At 53.5% G+C, this 23,608-nt stretch overlaps 1 protein-coding gene across 1 annotated transcript in view; it reads left to right on the forward strand.

Annotated features, from left to right (window-relative positions):
* The first annotated feature begins 872 nt into the window (after positions 1-872).
* Positions 873-23,608, forward strand: part of RXRA (retinoid X receptor alpha) — a 56,452-nt gene continuing 33,716 nt past the window's right edge. The window contains exon 1 of the mRNA XM_010720986.3: positions 873-1,006. Within this exon, the coding sequence (XP_010719288.1) occupies positions 955-1,006 (52 nt within the window). The 5' untranslated portion in view covers positions 873-954. The remainder of the gene's footprint in view (positions 1,007-23,608) is intronic.

Below are 23,608 nucleotides of genomic sequence, written 5' to 3' on the forward strand. Positions count from 1 at the left end.
TGATGAGAAAAAGTGAAAAAATAATTAAAGTCTGAAGAGCGCTGCATGGATTCATTCATTATGAAATCTGGGTCAGCAGTCGGAGAAGGAAAACGAGGAAGGCGGGGTGGGGGGGGTTGTGGTGGAGTGGAAAAACGGGACTTCAGAAAGGCTGTGGGCAGTGGGGGGGGGGGGTTGCAAAAGGCCGTTTGGAGGCAGCCTGGGAAATGCAGGCTGTGTGGTGCTGCTCCTGGAAGGGATTCCCTCGCTGCGAATCACTCCTTGGGGATGGGCTGGGGGAGCACTGATGGCTTGCTGCTTGGGTTTGAGCAGCCGTGTGCTTCCTGAAGCATTGCTTGCTGGTGGGCAGTGCTGAATCAGGCTGGGGTGTTTGCCCGTGTTGAACCTGGGGCATGAGAGGGCTGCTTGGTTTGCCCAGAAGGGTGATGGGGTGCTGCCCTGGGGTGTGAGCCAGCATCCATGGCAGAGCTGTGCCGGGGTTGGGCACAGTTGTTTGTCTTCCATTCCAAATTCTTGCTATTATTTTAATAAGGCTCAGTAAACCCTGCTTTTGTGCAGCAGCATTGGAGTCTGGAGAGCTGTGGTGATGGGTTTGCCATAGGGATGAGGGTGGGTGTGTGGGTTCTGCAGCCCTGGGCACCACGCGGGGTTTTGGTCCTGGTTTGGGATGCAGCTAATTGGGTTGCAGAGAGCGTGGTTGGAACTTGGAGTCTCGTTCCCCTTTGGCAGGAAGCACGGATGCTTCAAACAGTGCTTTTGTACTGATTTAGAAGAAAAATGTAGGACTTCAGGGTTTTAATCAGAAAATGGAAATTCTCCTCCTTCCTCTTGCTCCGTTCACAGGAAATGCAGTCGGAATTGATTGGACTTAGCAAACAATCAGTGTTCATCCTTGAGAAATGTTTTCATCGTAAGAGCATTCATCCTTGAGAAACAATCTTCTGACTGAATCAGATGAAGTGCTCTCCATGCAGGGACTCTCCATCCCCATACCAGGAGAATGAAGGTGGGAGCTCTGGGGCTTTCTGTTCCAGCAAATCTTAATTCCAGTGGTTAGAGGAGACCCTTCCTCTTGTTTAACCCCACTAAATATCCATGGGGACGTGCACAGCAAATATGGAGAAGCCCTGTAATATCTCCTCGTCTGCAAGCACGCACCCATTCTTTTATCTTTCTCAGGAGGTCCATTTCCTGCTGATGCACAGATCTGCTTGCATCGTGTGGAGCCCATAAATCAATTGATGCTGAGTTGTGATGCTCCTGTTGTAGCAGTGAGGCTGCTGCAGTGTTGTGATTTGGTTTTGGGGCTGGATGCCATCCGTTGGTGATGGGTTGGGGGTGATATCGATGTGCCAGTGATGGGGATGATGATGCTCCAGCTTTGGGGAATGGTGGTTTCTATTCCACTGCTCTCGTGCCAATCTATTTCCGTGCTTTAAATAGGAGTAGAAATGGTTAAACCGGAGGGTCGGGATGTTTTCCCACACCCTGAATGGTGGGGGAACACAGAACGCGTATTGAATCGGAGGGAAGTAATAACGCTTCTAATTTTCCTGTGTGATTTAATAAAAATGTAAATTGACTTCGGGTGGATGACTCACTATGGAGGGTGGTGTCGATCAAGATTAATTGGCGGCTGCATGAAACCAGTTAGGCTTTGTTCCTTCCCCTCAGAGGCAACTGGAATTCCTCCGCCATAATAACGATGCAATGTCCCAGATGGGGGCTGCACAGTGCTGGGGGTCGCAGCCCCAAAGCTGTAGAGTGAGGGGGTCCCGGCGCCATGGGGAGGCAGCCCCATTGGGTTGGGTCTTGCTGGTGGCGCAGTGTGGGATGTGGCCCCACAGCACAGGGATGTCATCGTCCCGCTGTCACCGAGTGTGCCAGGACACTGCACTCTGACCCGAGTTCAGCTCTGGACACTAATGGATTACAAATAACAGTAATAAATTACAGGAGATGGGATAATCTACCTACTGTAATGTTGTATTACCGTGACTGTTAGTTATATATTAATGTATAATTGTATTACATGAGCTACATATGCATAAAGTTCATGCTTCGGGGCCTCAGCCAGCCTTTAACTCTCTGTGGTTCACAAAGAAATGTGGGTCAGGGCTGATTTTCCAAGGCATCCTCTGCCTGGGTGTCTCATTTGGCAAAGGCTGGTGCAGGAAAGGGGGGTGCCCGTGGTCCCCCAGTTACCTGTGTGCCCATTTTGCTTTGGTTTGCACCTGAATGCGCATGGTGCCGGATGGCTCCCGGCTGGTGCTTGGCGTGACCAAGACCCAGTTCTGTCGAAAGTAATGAAAGGAGAGTCCTTTCCTTCAGTTATTTTTAATGCACTGAACACTGTGGTGGTTCCTGCTTCAGCTCTTGTAAATGGGAGCGAGCTGCTGTTGGGTCACAGAGCTGCCCTGTGTCCCCTGCTCCCCACCGTGGCTTGGGGTGCAGAGGGGCTGTGAGCTGCAGGGTGGGTGGGGTGGGGAGACCCCATCCCTTCCCTTGGCATTTCTGCTCCCGCATGGGATGGCATCGGAGCACCCAGCCACTGCTGCACCCCATTGCAGTGTCAGTGTGCCCAGGGTCTCGGTTGGAGCAGTGGTTTTAGCACAGGAGTAGGATGTGCACACTGCAAGGAGGGTGCAGTTCTCGTCCTAGTATGAAATGGGGATGGAAACCCCATTGCTTGGCTCAACCCCCCCCTTTGCTGCTTTTTTTTGTTCTGTGGATGTTCACTTGCTTTTCCCTCATCCCATCCCCAGCAGTGCTGGCTGCCTGTGGGATGGAGAATGCAGCTCTAGAGGAAGGGGAGAGGGGGATTTCTGCCCTTCTGCCCATGCTGGAGCACCCACCCCCACCATCCTGCCTCTCTGCTGCAATCCCTGTCCTCCCGCAGGCGCGAGAAGCAGGGGCAGGAAGCGCAGCCTGCTGCCAGATGGCTCCAAACGTAGCATCTGTAATACTTGATCAGAAGAAATTACGGCCGAGTCGCTCTCCCTGATTAAACAGCCTGGCCAGATCTCCTGCCAGCCAGCTGGGCGGCCTCACCCTCCCTGCTCCAGTGGGGAGGTGACAGAGCTGGGGACACGGGATGAAGGGTGGTGGTGGGATGGAGGTGGGGTCGGACCGGCACCCCGCAGTGGGGTATCCTTATCCTCTGGGCACACTGTCACCTCTGTGATGCCCCACGGCGCAGTGGGCATCCCCTGCTGGCACCCCAACATCCCAGCTCTGCTCCACGTGGGATGCTGTGAAAGAGGAGCGTGTAGGAAGTTCGGTGAGCAGGGAAACAGTGCAGGTCTCGGGCTGCCTCTGAGCTCTGAAAGGTCACTGAAAAGCTCGCAAGCAGCCTTGGAGCAACCTGTCCTCTGGCTCACCCTGCTCTTGTGCTTGTACCGAGCTCCGTGGCCAAAGCGCAGCACTGCTGCTTTCAATGGACTTGGCGTAGGGACGGCTGTTAGATGAGTTCACTCTGTCTGGCTCCATCTATGCTGGTGAAATGCAGGCGTGGATTAATGCCACTCATTTCCACTAATACCAGTAGAAAATCTCTGGCACTGGGCACGTGGCTCGCAGGGAGCACATCCGGGTTTGCTGCAGCAGTGCTGGGCTGGAATTTTTTTCTGAATGGAAAACAGGAGATATCTATACTGTTAAATGCATAGGATTGGCTGTAGGCTGGAAGAAAGAACCCTGAATAGCATGGAAGAGGTTGGGAGGGGGTGTCCAGGCATGGCTTTGAAGAGGATGCTCTAAGGAATGCTGGAGCAATGCTGTAGCAGAAATGCTAATTCAGGGCTTGAAGCAGTGATTGAGCACCTGGTGGGAAGGCAGGGCCAACCCAGGGCAGCTCAGGTGCATTCAGTGCACTGAGTGACCAGAAGGGCTGCAGCCAGGATCCACCCCTGCCCAGACCTCATTTAAGGGCTGGCAGTGGAAGTGAGGGATTTCTCCCTGGAGATCCCTGCCTACCTGAGGCCTTCCGAAGGTAAGCAAAATTTGTTCTTTTATTTTTGCATCTGTGGCTGTACTGGGGCTTGTTCTTATTTGCTGCAACCTAAGATTGTGCCACCTTGCTATTGTTGCTGTACTTTCCATCACGTTGTTGCATTATAAATGCCATGTCCCAGTGTGCAGCCCACTGAGCCCTGCTGCACCAGACTTATGCCCTTGGTGATGAAGAGGCAGCTGTCTGAAGCAAGCTCCCGTTCAGCACATTTTGCACACGCAGGCAGCTGGAAGGTGCTGTGCCTGCTTGGCACCAATGCAGAACAGTGATTTGAGCAGATTGGTGCAGGGCAATGGTGTGAGAGGGTCTGGCTTAAGAGGGTCTGAGAAGCGGTGTGGTGAGGAAAGTGAAGTGTAGGGCGTTTCTCTGTAGGGTGAGAAGCAGCTGCTGTAGGATGAGCCCAGGCCCAGCATCCTCCTGTGGGGCTGGGTTTGGTTCTGTGCAGCTGCCCTGCTCCTGTGATCACCTGGGAGCCTGCAGCTCAGGAGGAATGTGCTGGGGGGGAACCATACACCCTGAGAAACGTTATCCCTTTCCTCACCCCTAAATGTTTCATGAGCAGATTAAAAATTGAAGCCCAAATGAGCCCTGCCATCAGAAGCAAGCAGCACGGTTTCAAGTTCTGTTTAAGTATTTTTCTTGATAATGTCGCTGTGTCAATTAGAAAATGACATTGCTATTTAAAATGCTGTTCCGTAGCCCTCTTTAATTAAGGCAGCGATATAATACCAATCTGCTCTCATTAATGAATTTTTAACAATCAAAAATGAGGGCTGAATGGCGCACAGTTGGCTTCACGGTGTGGGCATTTCTGGAGATGCTGGGAGGGAGGGGAGGGGATGGATGTCACCCTGGAGGAACACATTGGCTGCTGCAAGGGGAAAAGCAGGCTTCAGCCCTCTGCAGCAGTGTTGGGGGGGTCAGCAACTCATGCAACCCAATAACTGGCAAGGTGCTGTGCTCTGTCCTTGAAGGGTTTGTTCTTTGCTGTTTGGCCAGGGCAGATGGAAGGATGCTCCCTCACCTGGCTTGTGCTGATGGCCTCTCACTTGGACAGCTATTCGTGGCTCTGTCCTTTCCCCAGATGCTTTGAGGATGGCACAGGGGTGTCCCCGTGGCCCATGCTGGTGTCGGGTGGCTGTGGGCTGATGGCAGCCCTGCGGTGTGGCCGCAGCTGCTTTAATGGGTTGAGGTTTCCTGGCTGAGTTCGTGTTGCCATAGGGAAGAGAAGGGAAGCCTGGAAACCATCTTGTGGGTGATGGGGGGGAAGTGTTGGGGGAGGGGAGGGGGAGCAGAGGGAGAAGGGGAGCAGCACTGTGCTGTGTGGGTCCTCACTTTGGGTCAGAGAGGCAGGGGGTCCCCAGGTCCCCCCTAACAGCTCCTCTTTGCAGGGCTGGGATGGGGAAGAGTGTATTCCTAGCAAAGAAGCCAAACATCATATATCCTCATTTTCAGTTTCACATGGAGGAGAGAAAAGTGAAGGCGGCTCTGAGCTTTTGCCCAGGAAGAGCCAGAGATGTGCTTACATCCTCCTGCAGATAATCTGGGAGCTGAGTCATCTGCATTTTTGCTGCTCCTGAGATAGGGTCAGGAATAAATGTCCCCAGCATATCAGATACACGGTTTTTTGCATGTTGACAATGGGCTGCATTAAGAAAAACATCCCAGCTGACCTCTCACACAGACATCCTTGAAGTCTGGGCTCTTGTTGCTCATCTCCACTTCAGACGCCTCCTGGGGACGTGCCTGGCTGGGGTGGGTGTGCAGACAGACAGACGGACTGGTTCGAGTGGTGCATTCCTCCTTGCCCATAGCGTGCCCTGCAGTGAGGGCAGCTGTTGAAGCTGGGGCTGTGCGTGTTCAGACCGTGGGATAATTAATTGCAGAGGGGCAGGGGGTGCAGCAGATAGCTGCATTTTTGGAGCTGGGTAGCTACGAGGTGGCCTCATTTGCATCTGGAGTTGCTGGGATGGCACGAGGGTGCAGAGGATGGATGGGAGTACTGACCTGCGCATCCTCAGCCCCCGTGGCTGCTGGCAGCTCAGGTGTTGGCTCCTTGGGCACAGGGAGGTGGCCCGCAGCAGTGTCACACAACTGCCCTGCAGCTCTCTGTGTCACTGCTGCCATGGTGAGGGGCAGCTGTGGTCACCCTGCGGCCGCAGCCGTCGGAGCAGGTTAAGGTGAGTGATGCACAGAACAGGTGGGGGTGTTGGGGCTGCTGAGCCCTGCCCTGCAGTGCCCATCCCTGAGCACCTACAGCTTAACCCATGGTGTGCCAGGCAGCCCCGTGCAGCGCTCTGAGTGCCAACCAGGGCTGTGCTGATTGCTGGAAAAAAAAAAAACAACGGAGGCCTGGCTGCGCTCCGAAACAGCACGAGGGAACAGATTTCCCCAAGGAATGCCTTTTGTCATCAGCCTGCTGTCACATGTTAGCTGTGGGGCAGTTCTGTCGCTGCTCCTGGTGTGTGAGAAGGGGCTGAGTGCCCTGTGGTGCCCTCTGCGGTGAGCTCCACACCAGGGATGCGCTTGAAAAGGGAAAGTTTTTATTTTGTTTTGGTTTTCCCATGCTCGTTGCTCAGGGTGTTGTTGGGTTTGCACCAGGGCATGGGAACTTCCCAGTCCCAGGATGCAGCCGTGAGCCCCGCTGGTGTGCACGGATGGCTCAGCTGAGCAGGGAGAAATCCGTTCTCCTTCTCTGCATTTTTGCAACGGGAAAAACTTTCCAGGTTGGAAAGTCCCCATCTCCTCTCGCACAGTTACTGTCCTGCAGCTTTTAGCACTCAGGGATTGCAGAGAGACATTGACAGAGCATGCAGTCACCCATCCCTCTGGCATCTGCCTGTCCATGCACATCCAGGACTCTTTAGAAAGCCACAGCTGCTGCCAAAATGCGCTTTTTTTCCCCTAAAACTGCCTCCTCTTGGGTTCAGCCAGGGCTGCGTGTCCGTCATTGCAGCTGCCCGCAGCAACACTCCATCACCCAGCCTCACACCTGCTCCCTCCCAGCACACGAGTTTCATTAAGGTACTAATTAGGATGTCTCCACCACGTCCTCGGGGAGGGCGGCTGGGCGCTAACGAAGCTGCTGTCACAACAAACACAGCACACAGCACGGTGGCAGTGATGTATGGGGAGGCCTCGAGGCGTACCGCTTTGGTTTATGAAGGTGAGAGATGTTTCCTCCTGTTTCCCCATCCCGTGAGGTTTCCTCCCAGTCTGGATGCCATCGTGCTGTTTGTATCTGTAGTATTTTGGTGTATCTAGAGGTGGCCGCTTTGCACACAAGGGGTTGGTTTTAACTTAAGTGCTAATGGCACAGCATTTTTTTTCCTGCTTCCTTTCCTTCCAAAGCCCAGAGCTTTGGGTTTGTTTTAACCCCCCCAGCACCTCCATGCAGCCCCTGCTGGGATCCATCTCCCGGCAGTGCTGGCGCTGGGGTTGCTGTCAGTGATGCTATTTGTCTGCGCGGAGCTTTCTGTGGCTGAGCAGCGTGTTCCTGTGTTGTCACGAAACAGAAGATGGGATAATTAAATTGCCCTTTTCCCAGAAAAATGTTCCTGTCTGCGTGTGCCGGGGGCTGGCGGTGGCTCAGTGCCAAGGGCACATGGCTTGTGCTGCTGGGAGGTGTGAGAAGTGCCGGGTTGGGGATGGTGCTGGCAATTTGGGGCAATTTGAGATGGCAGTAGCAGTGCCATGGAGTGATCTCAAGGCACTTGTGGGTGATTTCCATCCCATAAGCAGCTCCAGGTGATGATAACGGAGTTATTCCTTATGTTAACCCCCCGATGCAGGGATGTAACCCCTCCATACAGACCCCCATGGCATCTTTGTGGAAGTCTGATGTGAAGCTGCTGTGCAGAACTGGGGTGTATTTATGCTGTTTGTCACCCTTCGTCATCTGCGTTCTCCTCCTCCTCCTCCTCCTCTCTCTGCAGAGACAGCTCCTCAGATCCATCAGCATTATTGCTTTGCCTTCAGCTATAACCCGCTCGTTGACTTCCCAGGGATGGCTGTCCCCAGCCTTTGTCACCTTTTCTCTCCCCCCTGCCCTTAAATATTAATACCACAAATCACAAGTGACAGCAGCTTGGCTGGAGCCCCACACTCACTCCATATCCTCTCCGGAGGGCAGTGATGGAGGAGGGCTGGGCTGTGCCTGGCCCTGTGCTTTTCCCTTGGGGCTGTATTTGGCTCTGGGGTCAGAGTGCAGAGGGTTAATGCCTGTGTAAGGTTGGGAGGCAGAGGATGAGAGACCAAGGCTGGGGCTGGCAGTGCTGGATGCTGGCTCCTTCCCTCTCCTACTCGTGCCACCGCTGCTGTGGTTTTCCTCTCCTCAATCCATTCCAGCCAGGACCCCCCTTGGCTTTTCTCCCTCCTTTTGGCACAATCCAAAGCCAAATTCTTTCTCTGTGTGGAAAGACTGGGTCTCTCCTTGGGGTGTGCAGTGTGCTGATGGACCCTCTGGGGAAGCTCTGCAACGAATGGGAGCTGCTCCTCCTGCACTTGGTAGACGGTGGGTTTGCTCAATGGTAGCAGCAGGCAGAAGGGAGGTGATGGGCAGCTCTCAGTGTGTGGGCACACGTGTGCCTGGTTTTTGGCCCCATGCCTGAGTTTCTACAGGAGTGAGAGAGGAATGGGAGCTGTGGGTTGCTGCCCACATCCCCACGCATCCTCCCAAATCGCAGTTCTGGGGGCTTCTTTGCTCCTCTCATCATATTAGGAGCTGATCGGGGGAATGAGTGGGGGATGTGGGTTCTTTGGGTACATGGGGCTGAGTGGAAGTGGAGGGGTTGTGTGGGCAGGGTTGGGTGGCAGCTCTGGGCTGTGTAATTCAGGGACTTCGGCTCACTAGCAGAGGTTAAAAGGGGAGTGGTGAGATCTGTTGGGAAAATCATTACTGCTAACCTCTGCCACTTGAGCTGCTCATTAAGCTCCCCTGCACTTCCACCTGCCTGCATACTGCAAACAGAGTGGGAGGAAATTGCTGTGGGGGGTGAGGCTGCTCCCCATGGCCCATCTCTGTGGAAACAGCAATGTGTGGGACTGCCTGGCACTGGAGCACCTCCAGTTGTGCCTCTACGAGAGCCCCTGAGCATCCCTTGGAGCTGAAGCTTGGTGCAACCTCCACGTAGCCCTGGAGCCATCCTGATGCCACGGCTGCCTGGGGAATGTGAGGAGCATTGTAAGGACGTGGGTGACAAAGCAGCAGTGCACCTGTGATTTGGAAACGTTTCTCACCAACTCACTGGAGCTGTGCACACCGGAGTCCCTCCAATGGATTACAAACAGGAATGGCCGTTGGGCACTATGTGGCCAATTCTGCAGATGGTTGGCACTCTGCTTGTGGTGTCCCTGGCTGATTAAGACCCTGTAGATGCTCCTTGAAACCCTCAGAGGTCCTTTTGGGGGTTCCACACATTGGTTCACTCCACAGCCTGTTGCAGACCCTGGAAGCTGCTCTCAGACTGCAGAAGTTGTTCTCCATCTGAGGGAAGAAAGTGTTGAAATACCACAGGAAATGCTGCTGGTCTGAGATACCTGCTCTGGCCAGAATGGGGGAAAAAACCCACCGATCTTGGATGGCAGTCAGGCTTCTGTGAGGATCGCTTCACCTCAAATTGCAGACAGAGTTTGAGCACCAAGCAGGCACAGCATGGCCGAGTGCTGGTGGCTGCAGCGTCACCATGCTGGGCACATTGGACTCCCTGCACCCTGGCACCTCTGGCCTGAAGCAGAATGGACTGAGTTTGGTTCAGCTTGCAGCAGAATTCCCTTGGCAGCGCGCATGCCAACCGTGACATTTCCCAGGCGAGAGGAAGCAAATTTCAGCTGTTGGGGACGTGGGGAGCAGCATGGTGGCTGTCCCATGGTGCATGGGCTGCCCTGGAGCTTGCAGCCAAACTAAGGCTTTATTTTGCAAAAACAACCATGCTTGTGGGTTTTGATGCATGTCAGCCTCGTACAGCTGACTCAGAGGCGAATTTCCTGACTCTGGCTTCAGGTCCTTTTTTTTTTTTTTTTTCTTTCCTCATGGCAAACATCCGTTTTATCCCTCTGCAAGTCCATTATTGCCAGCTAAACTGTCCGCCCAGCAGCACGGCTGACTCTGCAAACACAGCATTGTGAAGGCATGGGGAGCAGTGAGCTCCCTGCTCCATCCCAATAACGAGGAATGTGAGTTGCATGGAGCAAGGGGTGTGCATATATAGATGTTCATATCTGTTGCATGGCCGCGAGTTTGCAGTGCTGGAAGAGTGAGGTTGCAGGGCAGGGTTCGCTCCAGCTCGCTTTAGGGCTGCTGCTGGATGAAGTGGTGGGCTTGGGTTAGGGATAGGGTTATCCTTGCTGCTGGGGAGCATGAGGTGTGCAGGCAGGGCAGTGTGCTCAGTGCTGCAGTTACCTGGCGAGGGGGCTGAGCCTCCCCCTCAGAGGAGGAGGAAAAACTAATAATGTGCCAGCCAAGAGAGCTGGAGCTGCTGGGAGCGTATTTATCACCGCAAAGAAAAAGGCTCTGTTCCCTGCCCCTCTGCAGCGCCTGTTTATCACACACACACACAAGGGGATGGAGAAAATGTTCCATTTGTTGGGTACGGCCGTCAACCCACACAGTGTATAAATTAAGGGCTTCTACATGCAGGGTTCCCGAAATAAAACACACACACACAAAAGAGAGAGGAGTTCTGTATCGGCCCCGGCGCTCTGCCTCTCCCTCTCTGTCTCTTTGCCCCGGCAGGCGTTGGCTCTCATTCAGGAATTCCACATTATCTCAGCCCGTTTCCAGCTTCCTCAGCAGGGAACAGCTCTGCTTCTGTCTTCCTGCAGCCACATCTGGAAAGCGTTATGCGGGGTGTCAGCCGTCAGAGCCGGGCGGCTGGCATGCGCTCCCCCTGCTTGGGGTTCTCTGCCTTCTCCTATGGGGAGATACGGGGGATTCTGTGGGGTTGGGTGCCCTGTGCCTCGAGCTGCTTGCTTGTAACAGCTGTGGGCTTATCCCAGTGGGTTTCTTCACGTGTAATGGAGGTATTGGGGCTGTAAAGGCATTGGGGTGTCATCGTCTCAGTCCTAGAGTCAGTGCTGAGGGGAGCAGCTGTTTGCCTGGGAGTGATGGAGTTCCCATCCCCAGAGGTGTTCCAGAACCACAGAGATGTGGCATTAAGGGACATGATCAGTGGGGTGTGGGCTCTGGGGATTTGAGAGGTCTCTTCCAGCCTTAATGACTCTGTGAGGCAGTAACGGTGACCTGGAAGCAGGCGTGCGCGCCATAATGGGTGCGTGTGCAATGCACGTGGGGGTCTTTAGCAGTGAGAGATGGTGGAAGTGGTTAAATGGGCCCTAAGTCAGCATCAGTGGGAATCAGAGGGGGTTCCCAGACTGCTGGCTTTTGTCATCTGTTGTTGTTGTTGTTCTTGGGTTTTTCTTTAAGCTGGTGGGTCTACTATTATTTAAAATTAAAAGGGAAGAAAAAAAAAGAGAAGGAAAAGCAAACAGGCCTTGGTTTTATAGACCCTACAGATGCATCCGGCATCAAACTGATCCCAGATGCAGCTCCACTGTCAATAGTGTTACACGAGGGATCAATCCCATTCATTGTTTTATGTGGCCTCTCCAGCATCATCAGCTAATTAAAGCTAATGGTTCCCAGAGCAGCACTGACAGCGGCTGATGCTATCGGTGCGCAGCCGGGTCAGTTTGCTGGGGCATTGCAGAGCTGCATCCTGCTCAAAGCCTGTGCTGATTTTGTGGTCAGTGGGAGATGTCATTGGGCAAACATTAGTGTGCTCATGTTGGCCTAAGGATGCTGGTCCTTGGGGACCCGATGGTTCCCTGTGCTGATGTCTGAAGGAAACATATCCCACTCCTGCTCAGAGATGAAATATCACCCTGGTGGCTCATTTGTTTGCTGGTAAAATCAGGAAGTGCGTGGCTTGGCACATGGATGCCTCCATCCCATCCCTATGGAGCTGCTGCAGTGCTGTGTGCATCACCAGTGGGTGCTTGGTGCCCTCCAGGAGTGGGACCCTGGGGTCAGTCCTCCCTTGGCTGCTGCCCCAGTGCCTGCGTGGCAGTGGATGGGCAAACACAACATGGCTGGTTTCACTGGGACCTTGGACTCTGCCCTCCTGGAGGCTGAATGGAAATCAAGCATGCTAAAATTAGCTGTTCCTGTCCCTACAAGGCAGGAACCGGCCAGGGGAATCCTCAGGGTGTTGCAACCCCCGCCTCTTCGCTGTTGCTGTCTGCCTCATTGGTTTCTGCTGTCTCCCTCCTGCACCAGGTAGTGTCACCTGGCAGAGAGAGCTGGCACTGAAGGTCCTCGTGTGAGGAACGTTGGTGATGGTATCCCTTGGATCTACCCTTCTGTCCCTGTGCTCTGTGCTGCTGGAATAGAGCGGTGCCGGTAATGATGCTCCCCCAAAAGCATATGGGTGGAAGGATGCTCCTGGCCCTAAAGTGTTGGGGATTTGCACACTGCTCTCCTCTTGTTGCTCGGGTTCGGGCTCTGTGGGTGCCCGGGAGCTCAGGTACCCCCATGCTCCCCCTTGCAGCCCAGCTAAGCTGGGAGGCAAAGTCCAGGCTGGCCAAAGGGCAGTGGAATAGGGACAGGCTTACAGCACCCTGCTCAGTAAAGCAAGTTGATAATTAAATCCTGTGGCTTTTATATGAATTCCAGGGCATTTTCCTTGGGCTGGGGCCATCTGCGCCTTGCACCCCACCCGCTCTCTCTTCTCCTATTTGCTCTGTGCAGCTCAGGGCTTTTGCCGTGGCGTTGGCAAAAAGCACAGTGTTGCAGGGAGCTGTTTTTCATGGGATTTGTGAGGCACACGCAGGAATATGGGAGACAGAACTCCTGGGGCTGCAGATGGATCAGGCGCTGTCGTTGTCCTGGCTCCATTGGGTTACTGTGCTGTGCTGACCTGCTTAACTCTTCCCTGTTGTGATGGCTCAGTTGTTATTTGGCAGTCTGTGAACAGAGGTGCTGGGAATCTTTGACCCGAGCCTCTTGAGAGATGAGTGGAGTGTTTGTGTGACTGTTGGTGGCAAGGACAGGAGGGGAAACTTCTGTTTGGTGGAGAAGCAGGACTGATGCTCTCTTACTATCATTGGGTCTTTTTGGAACTAAACGGTGATAAAAAGCAAAAAAGATCAAACTGGAGGGGCTGCATGTTACAGTTGGCAGCCCTTCCCTAGCTGGAGGCTGGTGGTGTTCCCACCTTGCAGCAATGTCCCAAAGCACCGCAGAGAATCCCCAAAGTCCTTTGGGGTGTGCTTGGATCCCCCTCTACCTGGGCTGTTCCTGGGATCCTGGGCTGTATTTCCAAAAGATGTCCACGTGGGCATCCAAGACACCTTTTGTCCGAGGATGTCCACTTACTAAGTGTCTAAGGGCCTTACTAAGGGTCTGCAGTGGGGCTGTAGGCATTTCTTTAAGCTGATGGATGCATCCCACAGCCTGGAGGATGCTCCAGCACCAGGAGGCAGCTTCAGTTGGGGCATACGGGGAGTAACAGCAATCTCTGGCTGGGACAGTGTTGCCCAAGCTCCATCCTTTGGGTCTCACCCTTGGACTGTGCACTCCCCTCTATCTGTGCAAGGCTTATAGTGAGAACAAACCCAACACGGACTCCTTTTTATCCCTCCCCTCCTGCATCTGCTTGCACTGGGTGCCTCTTAACCAGGGTGTTCCCGCTGAGCATGATGAGAAGATTTGAGCACTCATTTGAACTGCAGACTCAAAGGAAGTGGCAGCAGAGCTCCCCAGAGCTGTTACCAGCTGACATCTGGGCGTGCAGCCGAGTTCTGGTGTCAGCGAGACGTGCGGTTGAAAGAAGAGGAGGTGGGAAGCCCAAGACACCTGCAATTTGGTTAATAAATATTTATTCGGAGGTGACAAATACTCTTCTGGATAAAACAGAGTTAGCAGAAGGATTGCGAGGGAGTGACAGGGCGTGCTTTTAGAGGAAGGTTTGCAGCAGGGATGTTGAAATGAGCAGATGATGTCGAAACTTGCGTTTGTTTCTCAGTGTGTGATGTCGGGTTGCAGGCAGATGTCCCACTCCACTGAGCCCCTGCCTGGGGAGATCCCCTCCTGAGATGGGTGAGAGCATCCCCGTGGGGTCTTTCTCTGGGCACCTCTCATGGGTAAGGTGTAAAGGGGTGGGCTGGGAGCTGCAGCAGGAACTTTGGACAGGGCAGAGTGCAGGATGTGGAGGTGCTGGGTCTGGATGTCTCAGTTCTTTGCGGGGCACATCTCCTGGCACACAGCCATTGGGGCACATCAGGGCTCTGGGGCCGGCGTGCTTCTCTGAGTGGATTGCAAGCACCAAGTGATTTTTGGTCTTGATTTTGCATGAGCAAAAGGTTTTTCAGAGTTTCCTGCAGAAGGGCAATGGGGACAGCCCATGCTGGGGTCGGGGTCTGTGTTTGTGCTCACCCATACCATGACCCAGGGAGCTCTGCAGCTCTGCTGTCAATCTTGTCTCGATCGTATCTCTCCCTGGGCTTTGAACCCCAGTGATGATGCTCAGATGATTTTCCCACTGAGACCATTATTTGTGCTGGGGTCTCAATTGCAGCAGATAGCTGGTGTGTAGGCACTGCCCATTTTGGGGTGAAGGCTCAATGCGAGCCCTCGGGGATGCTCTGAGCACAAGGAGCCATCCCTGCCCACTGCTGCCTGCTCATCTTTGCTGGCTCAGTGATACCCAACCTTAGCAAACACCTGGTCCCACACAGGGAAACGGTTTTGCCTCCCCAAAAGCAATGCATCTGAAGTGAGAGCAGAGGGGAGGGGCTGCAGTGCTGCTCCTGTGGAGTCTGGGTTGGTGACAGTGGGACTGGTGATGAGCCCGTGACCTGGGAGGTTGATGATAGAACCACTGGCATCCGTTTGAGATTAACAAGAGAAAGCTCGGTGCCCATCTCGCCCAGCATGTAACTTTAATGCAGAGATAATGAGCAGTGATATTTATTTGTAAAAGATCTGGAGATATCACTGCCCGGAGAGCAGCCAGGAGCTGTCAGAGTCCAGCCTGGCCCCGCAGCTGCTGTGTGGGGCTGTAACCCAAGCGCTGTGCTCCGATCGCTTTTCATGCTCCAGCTCTGCTGTCCCTGCAGGGCATGCAGTCCTGTGGCTGAGATTTGCTGGAACTGATGGTGGTTGGGCTCTGGCAGCAAGGGGAGGGAATGCCCTTGGTCCACAGTCCTAGAAGCTGGGGGGACAAGGCTGCTCCTGGTCCCCTTCTGGTGGGGTTAGACCAGGGGTGCCCATGCAGAGATGCCCTCGCATTGTGTAATGGCAGGCTTAGATGGGGTATGGCAGGTGGGTGTCCCGTCCTTATTAAGCCATCCCCTGGGTAATTACTAGGTTAAGGCCTGATGGGATAACGCTTCATTATTTTTGTGCTGTGGAGGGATTAGGAGCAGCAGGGATTTCTTGGAGCTTTATCTCTGCTAAGGCCCTGGGGCTGCGATGGCTCCTTGCACTCTTCCCAGCTCAGCAGTGCTGAACGCTGGTGCAGCACAATGAATCTGTGCATCTCTCTTACATGCTGTAAGTCAGAGGGAGGAGAAGAGGTGTCACTTGCAAATAAACAGGGAGGTGGGTGGCAGAGGGCTTCCCAGGTGGCTTCTCTCATAATTTATGGCCGAGGCAATGCGGAGCTGTTAGCTTTGGAGGCTGTTTGCTGAGTGTCACCTCCTGGCATGGGGAGCAAGGGAAAGCACGCCTGATACATCACTCCAGTCCCATAGCTCCAGGGCTGTTTGCACCCTTCCCCAGAGCCTGGCCAGCTGCTGGTGGACCTGGCATTCGACACCCTGAGCGTGTCCCAGGGATGCTCCTGGGATGGATTTGGATGGCAGAAATGGAGTGAAAGGCACTCAGCGGGCCCCAGGCTGAAGGCTGGAGCTGGCACAGCATGGGGAGCAGGCAGGCTGGCAGTGGGCCAGGCCGTGCACTTGATCCAAACACAGCTGGAGCTGATCTGATGAAGTGAGAGGTTAAGAAGAGAGCATCTGTTATCTAAAGGGGACACACAGTGGGAAACTGTAAGCTCTTTATTCCCCCCTCCCCCTCAACCCTACCCCCTCTGTTCAGTGCATCATCCCTGACTTTATTTCTTTGATTTATTAAGGAAGCCTCTGCTTCCGGGGCTGTAATTAAGTGCCACTGTGCAAGCTTTTGATAACTGGTGGGTGATACAGCAGCTCACACATTCGCTGGCTGCTGGAGTGCTTTAGGACTGAGGTAGCAGGAGAGACCCTCCCTCGTGCGGGGGTTGTGCACAGGGAAGAGATGGTTCAGCCCTGCTGCACGTGCCAGCAGGTGAGAACGTGTTGGCCTGCACTTCCTACCTGGACGTGGAGCTCCTTGATGGGGCTGTCATCTCTGGGCAGGTGGTCACAGAGCTTCCACTGACATCCCATTGGTGTTATGGTGATGCCCAGGGGGAGGTCCTTTAGGGGAAGGTCCTCACTGCCTCTTCAAGCTGGGAGCAGATGCTTTGGTTTGCACGGCTATTGGGTGCTATGGTGCTGCTGGGGCACCCTGCTGCTCCCCTGCCCTTCCCTGGGCTTCTCTTCTATCTCAGACAGCCCTGAGCCCCTCTGTGCTGGGCAGTGCTGCTCTGACATTCAGGTACAGTTTTCTATCTGCTCTGCGGACTGTGTTTTATACATAAACGGGATTATTTCAAATAGTGATGCCTCAGAACTGTTAGCTGGAGATGCTCGGTGATCCAGCACTGCGTCCCCCAGCGAGGGTGAGAGGAGGGGGAAGGGTGAACACCTCACCTGTAAATAAAATAAAAAGCGACGGAGATTATGCACTGCTTAATGAACTCAACCATCCAACCCCCTGCCGAGCGCCAGCGCTGTTTATAAACTACAGAAAGGGCTTTATTTTAATGGGCAGTAAATCTCATTCATCCCAGTGCTGGCAGTCACGAGCACACGGGATTAATGGGATCGCAGAGAGGGGCTCTGTGCCTCCTCACCCCGCTCCCTGTTGCCCTCCTTTGCCCATAGTTGCTGTTCTCCTCCCTTCCTCCTCTCCTTAATCCCCTCTCCGTGCTGATAACCAGGGTTATCTGGCCAGGAAGAACAGAGGGCTCTGTCCCTGTGACTCTGCATGTCACATCCGCTCGCTGCTCTGGTTTGTTTATTCACTTGAAAATTGCCCCCCCTCGATCCCCCCCCTCGGCAGCTGGAGGAGAGCTGAGCTTATACCATGCATTACTACTTCTTAACAAAACCAGCTCCCTTTCCTCCAGCACCCGCTGCCCAGTCCCGTAGCCACGCGGTAGCAGGCACAAAATATTTTGTCTTGCAGGGAAAGGAACTGAAAATAAACAGAATGTGACCTTCTGGGGAAGGGATAACACAGGAGCTGCTGGGGAGGGACGGTGATGAGTTGTTGTGGGCTAAAGCCACCCTGTTGAGGAGGTAATCAGGCCTGGCGTGACACACAGCTGTTCTGGGCGAGTGAGCTGATGGGATTTAAGCCGATCACTCTGGAGGCTTTGGGAGCTGTTGTCACCGTGCTGGGGTGATGGAACGGGTGGGGAACCGTGGTGCAGTGACATTGGTGGAGTCCCCTGTGCCATCCTATCCTGTGGGGCTTCAGGATGGGGTCTGGGGCTGTGAGCTGTGTCCCTGGGTGCTGTCCCTGCTGTCATTGGAGCAATTTGGGGGGTAGGTGGGGTTTCGGATGTGCCTCAGTTTCCCTCTGGACACAGCAGGTTCCTCGAGGACTCCTGGGTGTAACTCACAGTGTGATGCTCTCCTAAGGCGAGGAAGAGAAGAGTGAGTTATCTATTGCAGTTTGAGTTTAATATCCATAATCTGCCATTAATCAAAATAGGGCTGTAAGATCCTTACTTAGGCCTAATCAGTGCATAATGGATTATCTGCAGGAACTAATAAAAGGTAATTATCTATGCTTTGCAAGTTCCAATTACTGTACTTATATGATCAATTAATTCTTGTAGCGGCTCCGCAGGTGTGGGCGCTGCTGGTGGGGATGTGTTCCTTCCCAAAGCAAAAGGAATGGGACTTTGCACGTGGAATAAAGCATCACCCTGATATCAGCCTTCGCCCTTCCCATCGCCAACCCTGCCCTTGTTGGGCTGCAGAGTTCTTGGGGTGGCTGAAAGGAGGAGGAAATACTGCAGCAGTGTCTGTGCAGTTGTAGGGATGGCTTAAAATGGCAGTGAATTGGAGGCGTGCTCTGTGTCCGTTTGGGACCCGGCATTGTTGTGGTAATTGGAAGCAGATTCAGTGTTTGTGGTGAATTGCAGCTTGGAGGGCTCTAAGAGGAACCCAGGATGGGGACCAGGGGGTGGTGGGAGAGAGAAGAACACAGCTTTGGGGATGTGGTCGGAGTGGTGCAGCAAAGCTGTCCCCATGGCAGCAGCTGACCCTTGGCTGCCTCAGGTCTCACCTTGTTGTTCTCCCTTCTCTGTGTGGTTATTCATCTTCTGAACCTCAATAATCTATGTTTTGGTGTCCCTGAGACCGTACTTTGGGTGATGCTGCTCACCTGGAGCCTTGTGGGTGATGTTATGGGGACATGAGAAATGTGTCACCTCCTTTGCCCCAGCCCCATGGAATCAGGAGCCCAGGGCTCCCCAGCAGTGGGGGTACTGGGGTGCATGAAGGGCAGAGCAATGAGCAGGACCTGTACCCAGAAAGGAGTAATGAGGACATTTTGGGTTGGTTTTAACCTTTGTGAAGGTTCTCATGGCACTGCAAAGGAACAGTTTAAAACAAGTTTGTTTCAGTGCAGAACTGCATTGAAAAAAAGAATCTGCATGGGATCTTTTGACAATTACCATTGTTTCCCCCCTCCTTCTCTCTAAACACAAAATAAATTCATCTGTGTAATTTCTTGGGAACAGCCTTGGTTTCATTGGCATTTCTGTTTAAAGAGGAAAAAGCAAAGCCACGAAAAATCCCAAACCCTTTCCCCCAATCCCTTCTGCTTAAAAATGGAACTCCCAGCTCTGCCAGTGACCAGGATGCAGCTGTGCTCAGTTCCCAGTCTGGCTGGGGCTGTCCCCAGCTCACTCAGAGCTGCAATTTGTGCTGGGGAATTGTCAGTGCAGGAATCCTGGAGCAGGACAGGGCTGTCCCTGCTGCTTGGGCAGGGTTTGGGACATGGTGGCCATGGGTGCTGTGATGTGAAGCATTGCACTTTGGTGGGGTTTGGCAGTGCTGCTGCAGAGGTACGGGGAGCTGGGTGGAGCTTGGCTGTTCCTTCACCTGCAGGGGAAGCTGAGGCACACACATGGCTGAAATCCAAAGTGACGATGCCAAGGAGTGAGACCCATCCTTCAGCAGCATCACTCCGTGGTTGGAACTTCCCACAGCCTCCTGGCCTCCTTTCCAGCCCTTTGGTTTGTGTTTAGGAGCCGTGGTCACCAGACTGGCAGTGCACAGTGGGCAGGATGTGCTCTTCGTGCTGCTGGCGACCACAGTGCTCAGCCTCTGCCACCCTCTTCTGCCTTTTGTTTCTGTTCCTCTCTTTATTTTTTCCATTTTCCCAAGCAAGCCACCACAGGCTCCTTCAAACATTCCCCCCAGAGTTGTTCTCCTGCTTTTCTGCATTGTGTTCTCAGTGCTGAACCTCCCATTGCCCCATCCCAGCCTCGTGCACCAGCTTCCTGCTCTTGGCTCTGCCTCTGGATTGTAGGGACTGAGCCTGGGCATGCCAATCCCTGCTCAGAACACGTCTGTACCTTTGATTCCACCTTTCCCTGGCAGTCCTGGGGCTGGATCCTGGGGACCTTGCAGATTTGAGTCACTGCCTGCAGGCCTGGTGCATTGTTGGGTGCTGGGTGCGGGGTTAGGAGTAGGGTTAGAGTTGGGTAGGGTTAGGGGTTGGATTAGAGTTAGTGATGGGCTTGGGTAGGGTTAGTGTTAAGAGTTAGGGATAAGGTTAGAGTTGGAGTAGGATTAGCCAGCAGTCCAAGCCATGCAATCTGACCAAGACACCTCTAGGGCTGTAGGATCCCCAAATGCAGCCCTGTGTGATGGATGTGTTGAGTGGAGCTGGGGGCACTCATGGTGCCAGGCAGTGCTTAGCATTCATTGAACAGTACTTCCATTCACACCAATCATAGGTGCTATTTGATAAAAGCAGCCAACCAAGCCAAACTGGGCCAGTCAACCATTTTAGCTAGGATTTGCTCTCCTGGGTTCTTCTACAACCCACGAGGTGTAGAAGAGGACCAAATTACACCTACAAATGCCATCCTTGGTGATGTAGAGCTGCTACTGGATACTGCTTGGCAGTGGGAAAAGCCCAGCAACTGTTTGTGTAGATTATGAAGCGTGTGGTTTGGCTTAGGGAGGATTGCACACAGATAGACGCACGTTCTGGGCAGTCTTTGCATTTGTTTGCTTGCTTGGTTTCAGATGGAAATGGAAGCCTCTGCTCTGTGGTTGGATCCTCCCAGCTAAGCAGCTCTGTGCATACAGAAGTTGCTTAAGGAAGAGAAAGGATGCTGGATGCGGAGCAACTGCTGTTACTGCGAGCGTTCTCCGACCTTTGTGAACAAAACCACTGGCACTCCTCAGTTTGCTTCTCTATGCTCAGCCCCTTTTCCAGCACAGTTACTTTCTGAGCCAACGCTGCAGGTTTTATTACTGCCAATTATTATTTAAATAGCTCCAGAGGTGTACACAGCGCCGTGCAAACACGGGGAGGGACAAGGTCCTTGCTCAGGGGAATGGCTGGGATCGTTCAGAGGGGTGTAGCAGTGATAATGAGGGCTGAGGTTGGTGTCAGAGCTGTGAGGCAGAGGGCTGGCTTTGCATCAGCCCATGGGAGGGGTCCCCGCGTGGTCCTGCAGCTGAAATGGGGATGCTGATCTTTAGCGAGGTAGGTGATGGGGGAAGCATTGGCCCTGCCACACCAGATTAAGCCACTGCACCTTCAAATGCTGCTGTCTGACGTGGGTGAGAAGTGAGGGCTTTGGAAAGAAAAGGGAAAACCAGTCAAGGGCTTGTGCCACCCGGTAATTCACTGACCCAATTGTGCACTGCTGTGTGAGGGGAGAGAAATTCCTTCCTGACCCTTGTGCTCATCAGCCTATGCCCTGAAGCATGAGATTTGATTTTCTTTATCTGGCTTTCTGTAATTGCAGATGTCATGATGGTGCTCCCTGTGTCCCACCCCTCGGAAATAGCATCTGCCTCACTTAACTCGATGGACCTTCCCCTCTTGGGGTCTGTTCCTGACCCCTTTCTGGGATGAGCAGGGAAAGAGAATGGGTCCCACCCACCTACCTCTTTTTCCCTATGAGTGGTCCTGTTTTTCTCCCCATTGCCATCAGTGTGGGTCATTCAGCTCCGTAACTCCTGCCTTTCTGCTGGAAGCAGAGACAGTGCAAAGCCCCCACAGACCCCATTGCCATGTAGTGATCTCTGTGCAATACAGCAGTGGTACCATTTGTCCCCAAGCCTGGGTGTTCCCTGTAGGGGGTGGAAGGGAGGAGGGTGAGGAGCTTTGCTAAAAGGGTAATGCACGGAAAAGTGGGATTAGACGCAGCCTTCAGTCTGAGTGCTCCTCAGGTTATAAAAATGATGAGCACAAATCAATAATGAGGTTACTGTTCTCTGGGCATGAACCCATCAGCCTGGGCAAAGCATTGCCGTGCTGTGCTGGCGCCCGCTGTCCTGCAGGGCATCCCCATCCCGATCCCTGTCCCTGCTGGTGCTCTGCTCTGTGCCCTTTGCAGAGGCTTGGGGAGTGTTTCCGCAGCGCTGAAGTGGCTCAGGAGGCCTCATTTCCTTTTCCAGAGTGACTCGGGCATTTTTGGGAAGGAAGCAGCCTTCTCCTTAGATGGCTGCAAAATCTTTAGCGTTGCTCTTTGCAAATGCAGTAGTCAGCACATATTGAAAGCACTGTGGTGCAAAACAGATGTTGTCATTATTATTTCTTGTTTGGATGTGGATGCATTTAATCCCTTTCCATGTTCAGCACTGACTCTCTGGGCTGCCCCACTCTTCATTTCGGTGGCTTTCATTCTTTTAACCCAATTCCAGGTGTCACAAACTCCTTCTGCTCCATAGCTTTGAGTGGAAGCTTGCTCTGTGTGAGCTCCCATGCAGCACGGGCTGCCCAGCTTTGTCCCCATGCACATGGGTAACTCCTGCAGCCCCTTTTCTCCAATGGATGGGACTGCCATGGATGTGCCGCACTGCAGTCATCCCAGTGGACCCAGTACCCAACAACTGGGTGCCCTCAATGGCTCAGGAAGAGCACTGGAGGCACTTCCACTGTGGAAAGCAGCCCTCAGGCCTCCAGGGAGAGTTGGCTGCTGCATAGCAAGTGCATGGGGTTAATGGAGGATGGGGGTGATGGATGCGTGCCAAGAGCTCATCAGGGAAAATGGCATTCCTTCGAGGAAATCGATAATCCGGGGATGCTTATGTTGCTAATTTGCAGTGGGTCAGCTTCGTCACGCCTGCTGGGTGTGCAGATGTGGGTTGGTGTGAGCAGGGCCCTCGGCTGTAGATTTCAATGGCCACCACACATGCCTGCATTGCCTATAGTTCCCAACTGGAAGCGGTGGGGCTGCTCTGAGCCATTTGCTTTTCCTTCTCCCCCTTACGATGTTGGTAGGAACTTCCCACGTTCTCAGTGATTTTTAGGTGCAGGAGAATGGGGAATGCAGAGCTCAACTCCAGTTGGACTCGAATGAGAACCTCTGGCTCCGTGAGCCCTGAGAGCTCAGCAAACCTAAAAAAGACCTCAAGCTGACCCCAAGACCTATGTTGCACGCTCAGAAGGGGTGAAGTAGTGTGCTTCCAAGTGACAAGCTGGCTGGTGGCATGCACAGGGACCCATCCCCTGGGGGATGCCCATTTGGGGTAAAATACAGAAGAAGGGCAGTTCGTACAGAGAGGGTGCCGAGCTCTTTGCTCAGTGGCACTTTTTCTGCTTTTTTCCATTGTTGGAAGGGAAAAAAGCACGGGATGCTCTGTGTGGGTATGACACAGACCTGGGAGTGCCACCGGTGCATCTCTCCCTGCTCCCACCCCACCTGTATGGGGCACGTCTTGCTGTGCTGCTGGGCTCCATCGCTGCAGCGCTTACGTCTCAACCAGGGCTCAGCCCCACATCCCGTAACGCGTGGTGGCACGGGGCCAGGCTCTGTGCTAATGAGACGGCTTCAAATCAGAGTTAATCATTTACCAGCCTGAATGCTATCGGGGTGTATCTGAATTCCTCGCTCCTGTAGATGTGCTGTCGCGGATTTGATTGTCGCGCTCTCGCCAGAAGCTGCTGCGCCAAATGTTTTGCAACGAAAAACCCCAAACCACATGAAAGCAGCTGAGTTTCACGTTTCATTGTAACCCCAAATTCAGGTTTGCCAAAGGGTTTCAATCGTTTTACGAACTTTTCCCATGAACCTTCAGCAAAGGCTGCAGCTTAACCTGTTTTTGATGAAAAACCAGGTGTGACTCTGCTGCTTTTGAACAAATCCGGAGCTTTGTGCCACGCTGGAGCTTGAGCCCATTTGCACAGAGCGTTGTGCACGCTTTAGGAAAGCCAAATTGCGCGCATCTGGGTCCAAGCTGCATTTCTCC

This window comes from Meleagris gallopavo, chromosome 19 (assembly GCF_000146605.3).
Source record: "Meleagris gallopavo isolate NT-WF06-2002-E0010 breed Aviagen turkey brand Nicholas breeding stock chromosome 19, Turkey_5.1, whole genome shotgun sequence".
Classification (NCBI taxonomy): Eukaryota; Metazoa; Chordata; class Aves; order Galliformes; family Phasianidae; genus Meleagris; species Meleagris gallopavo.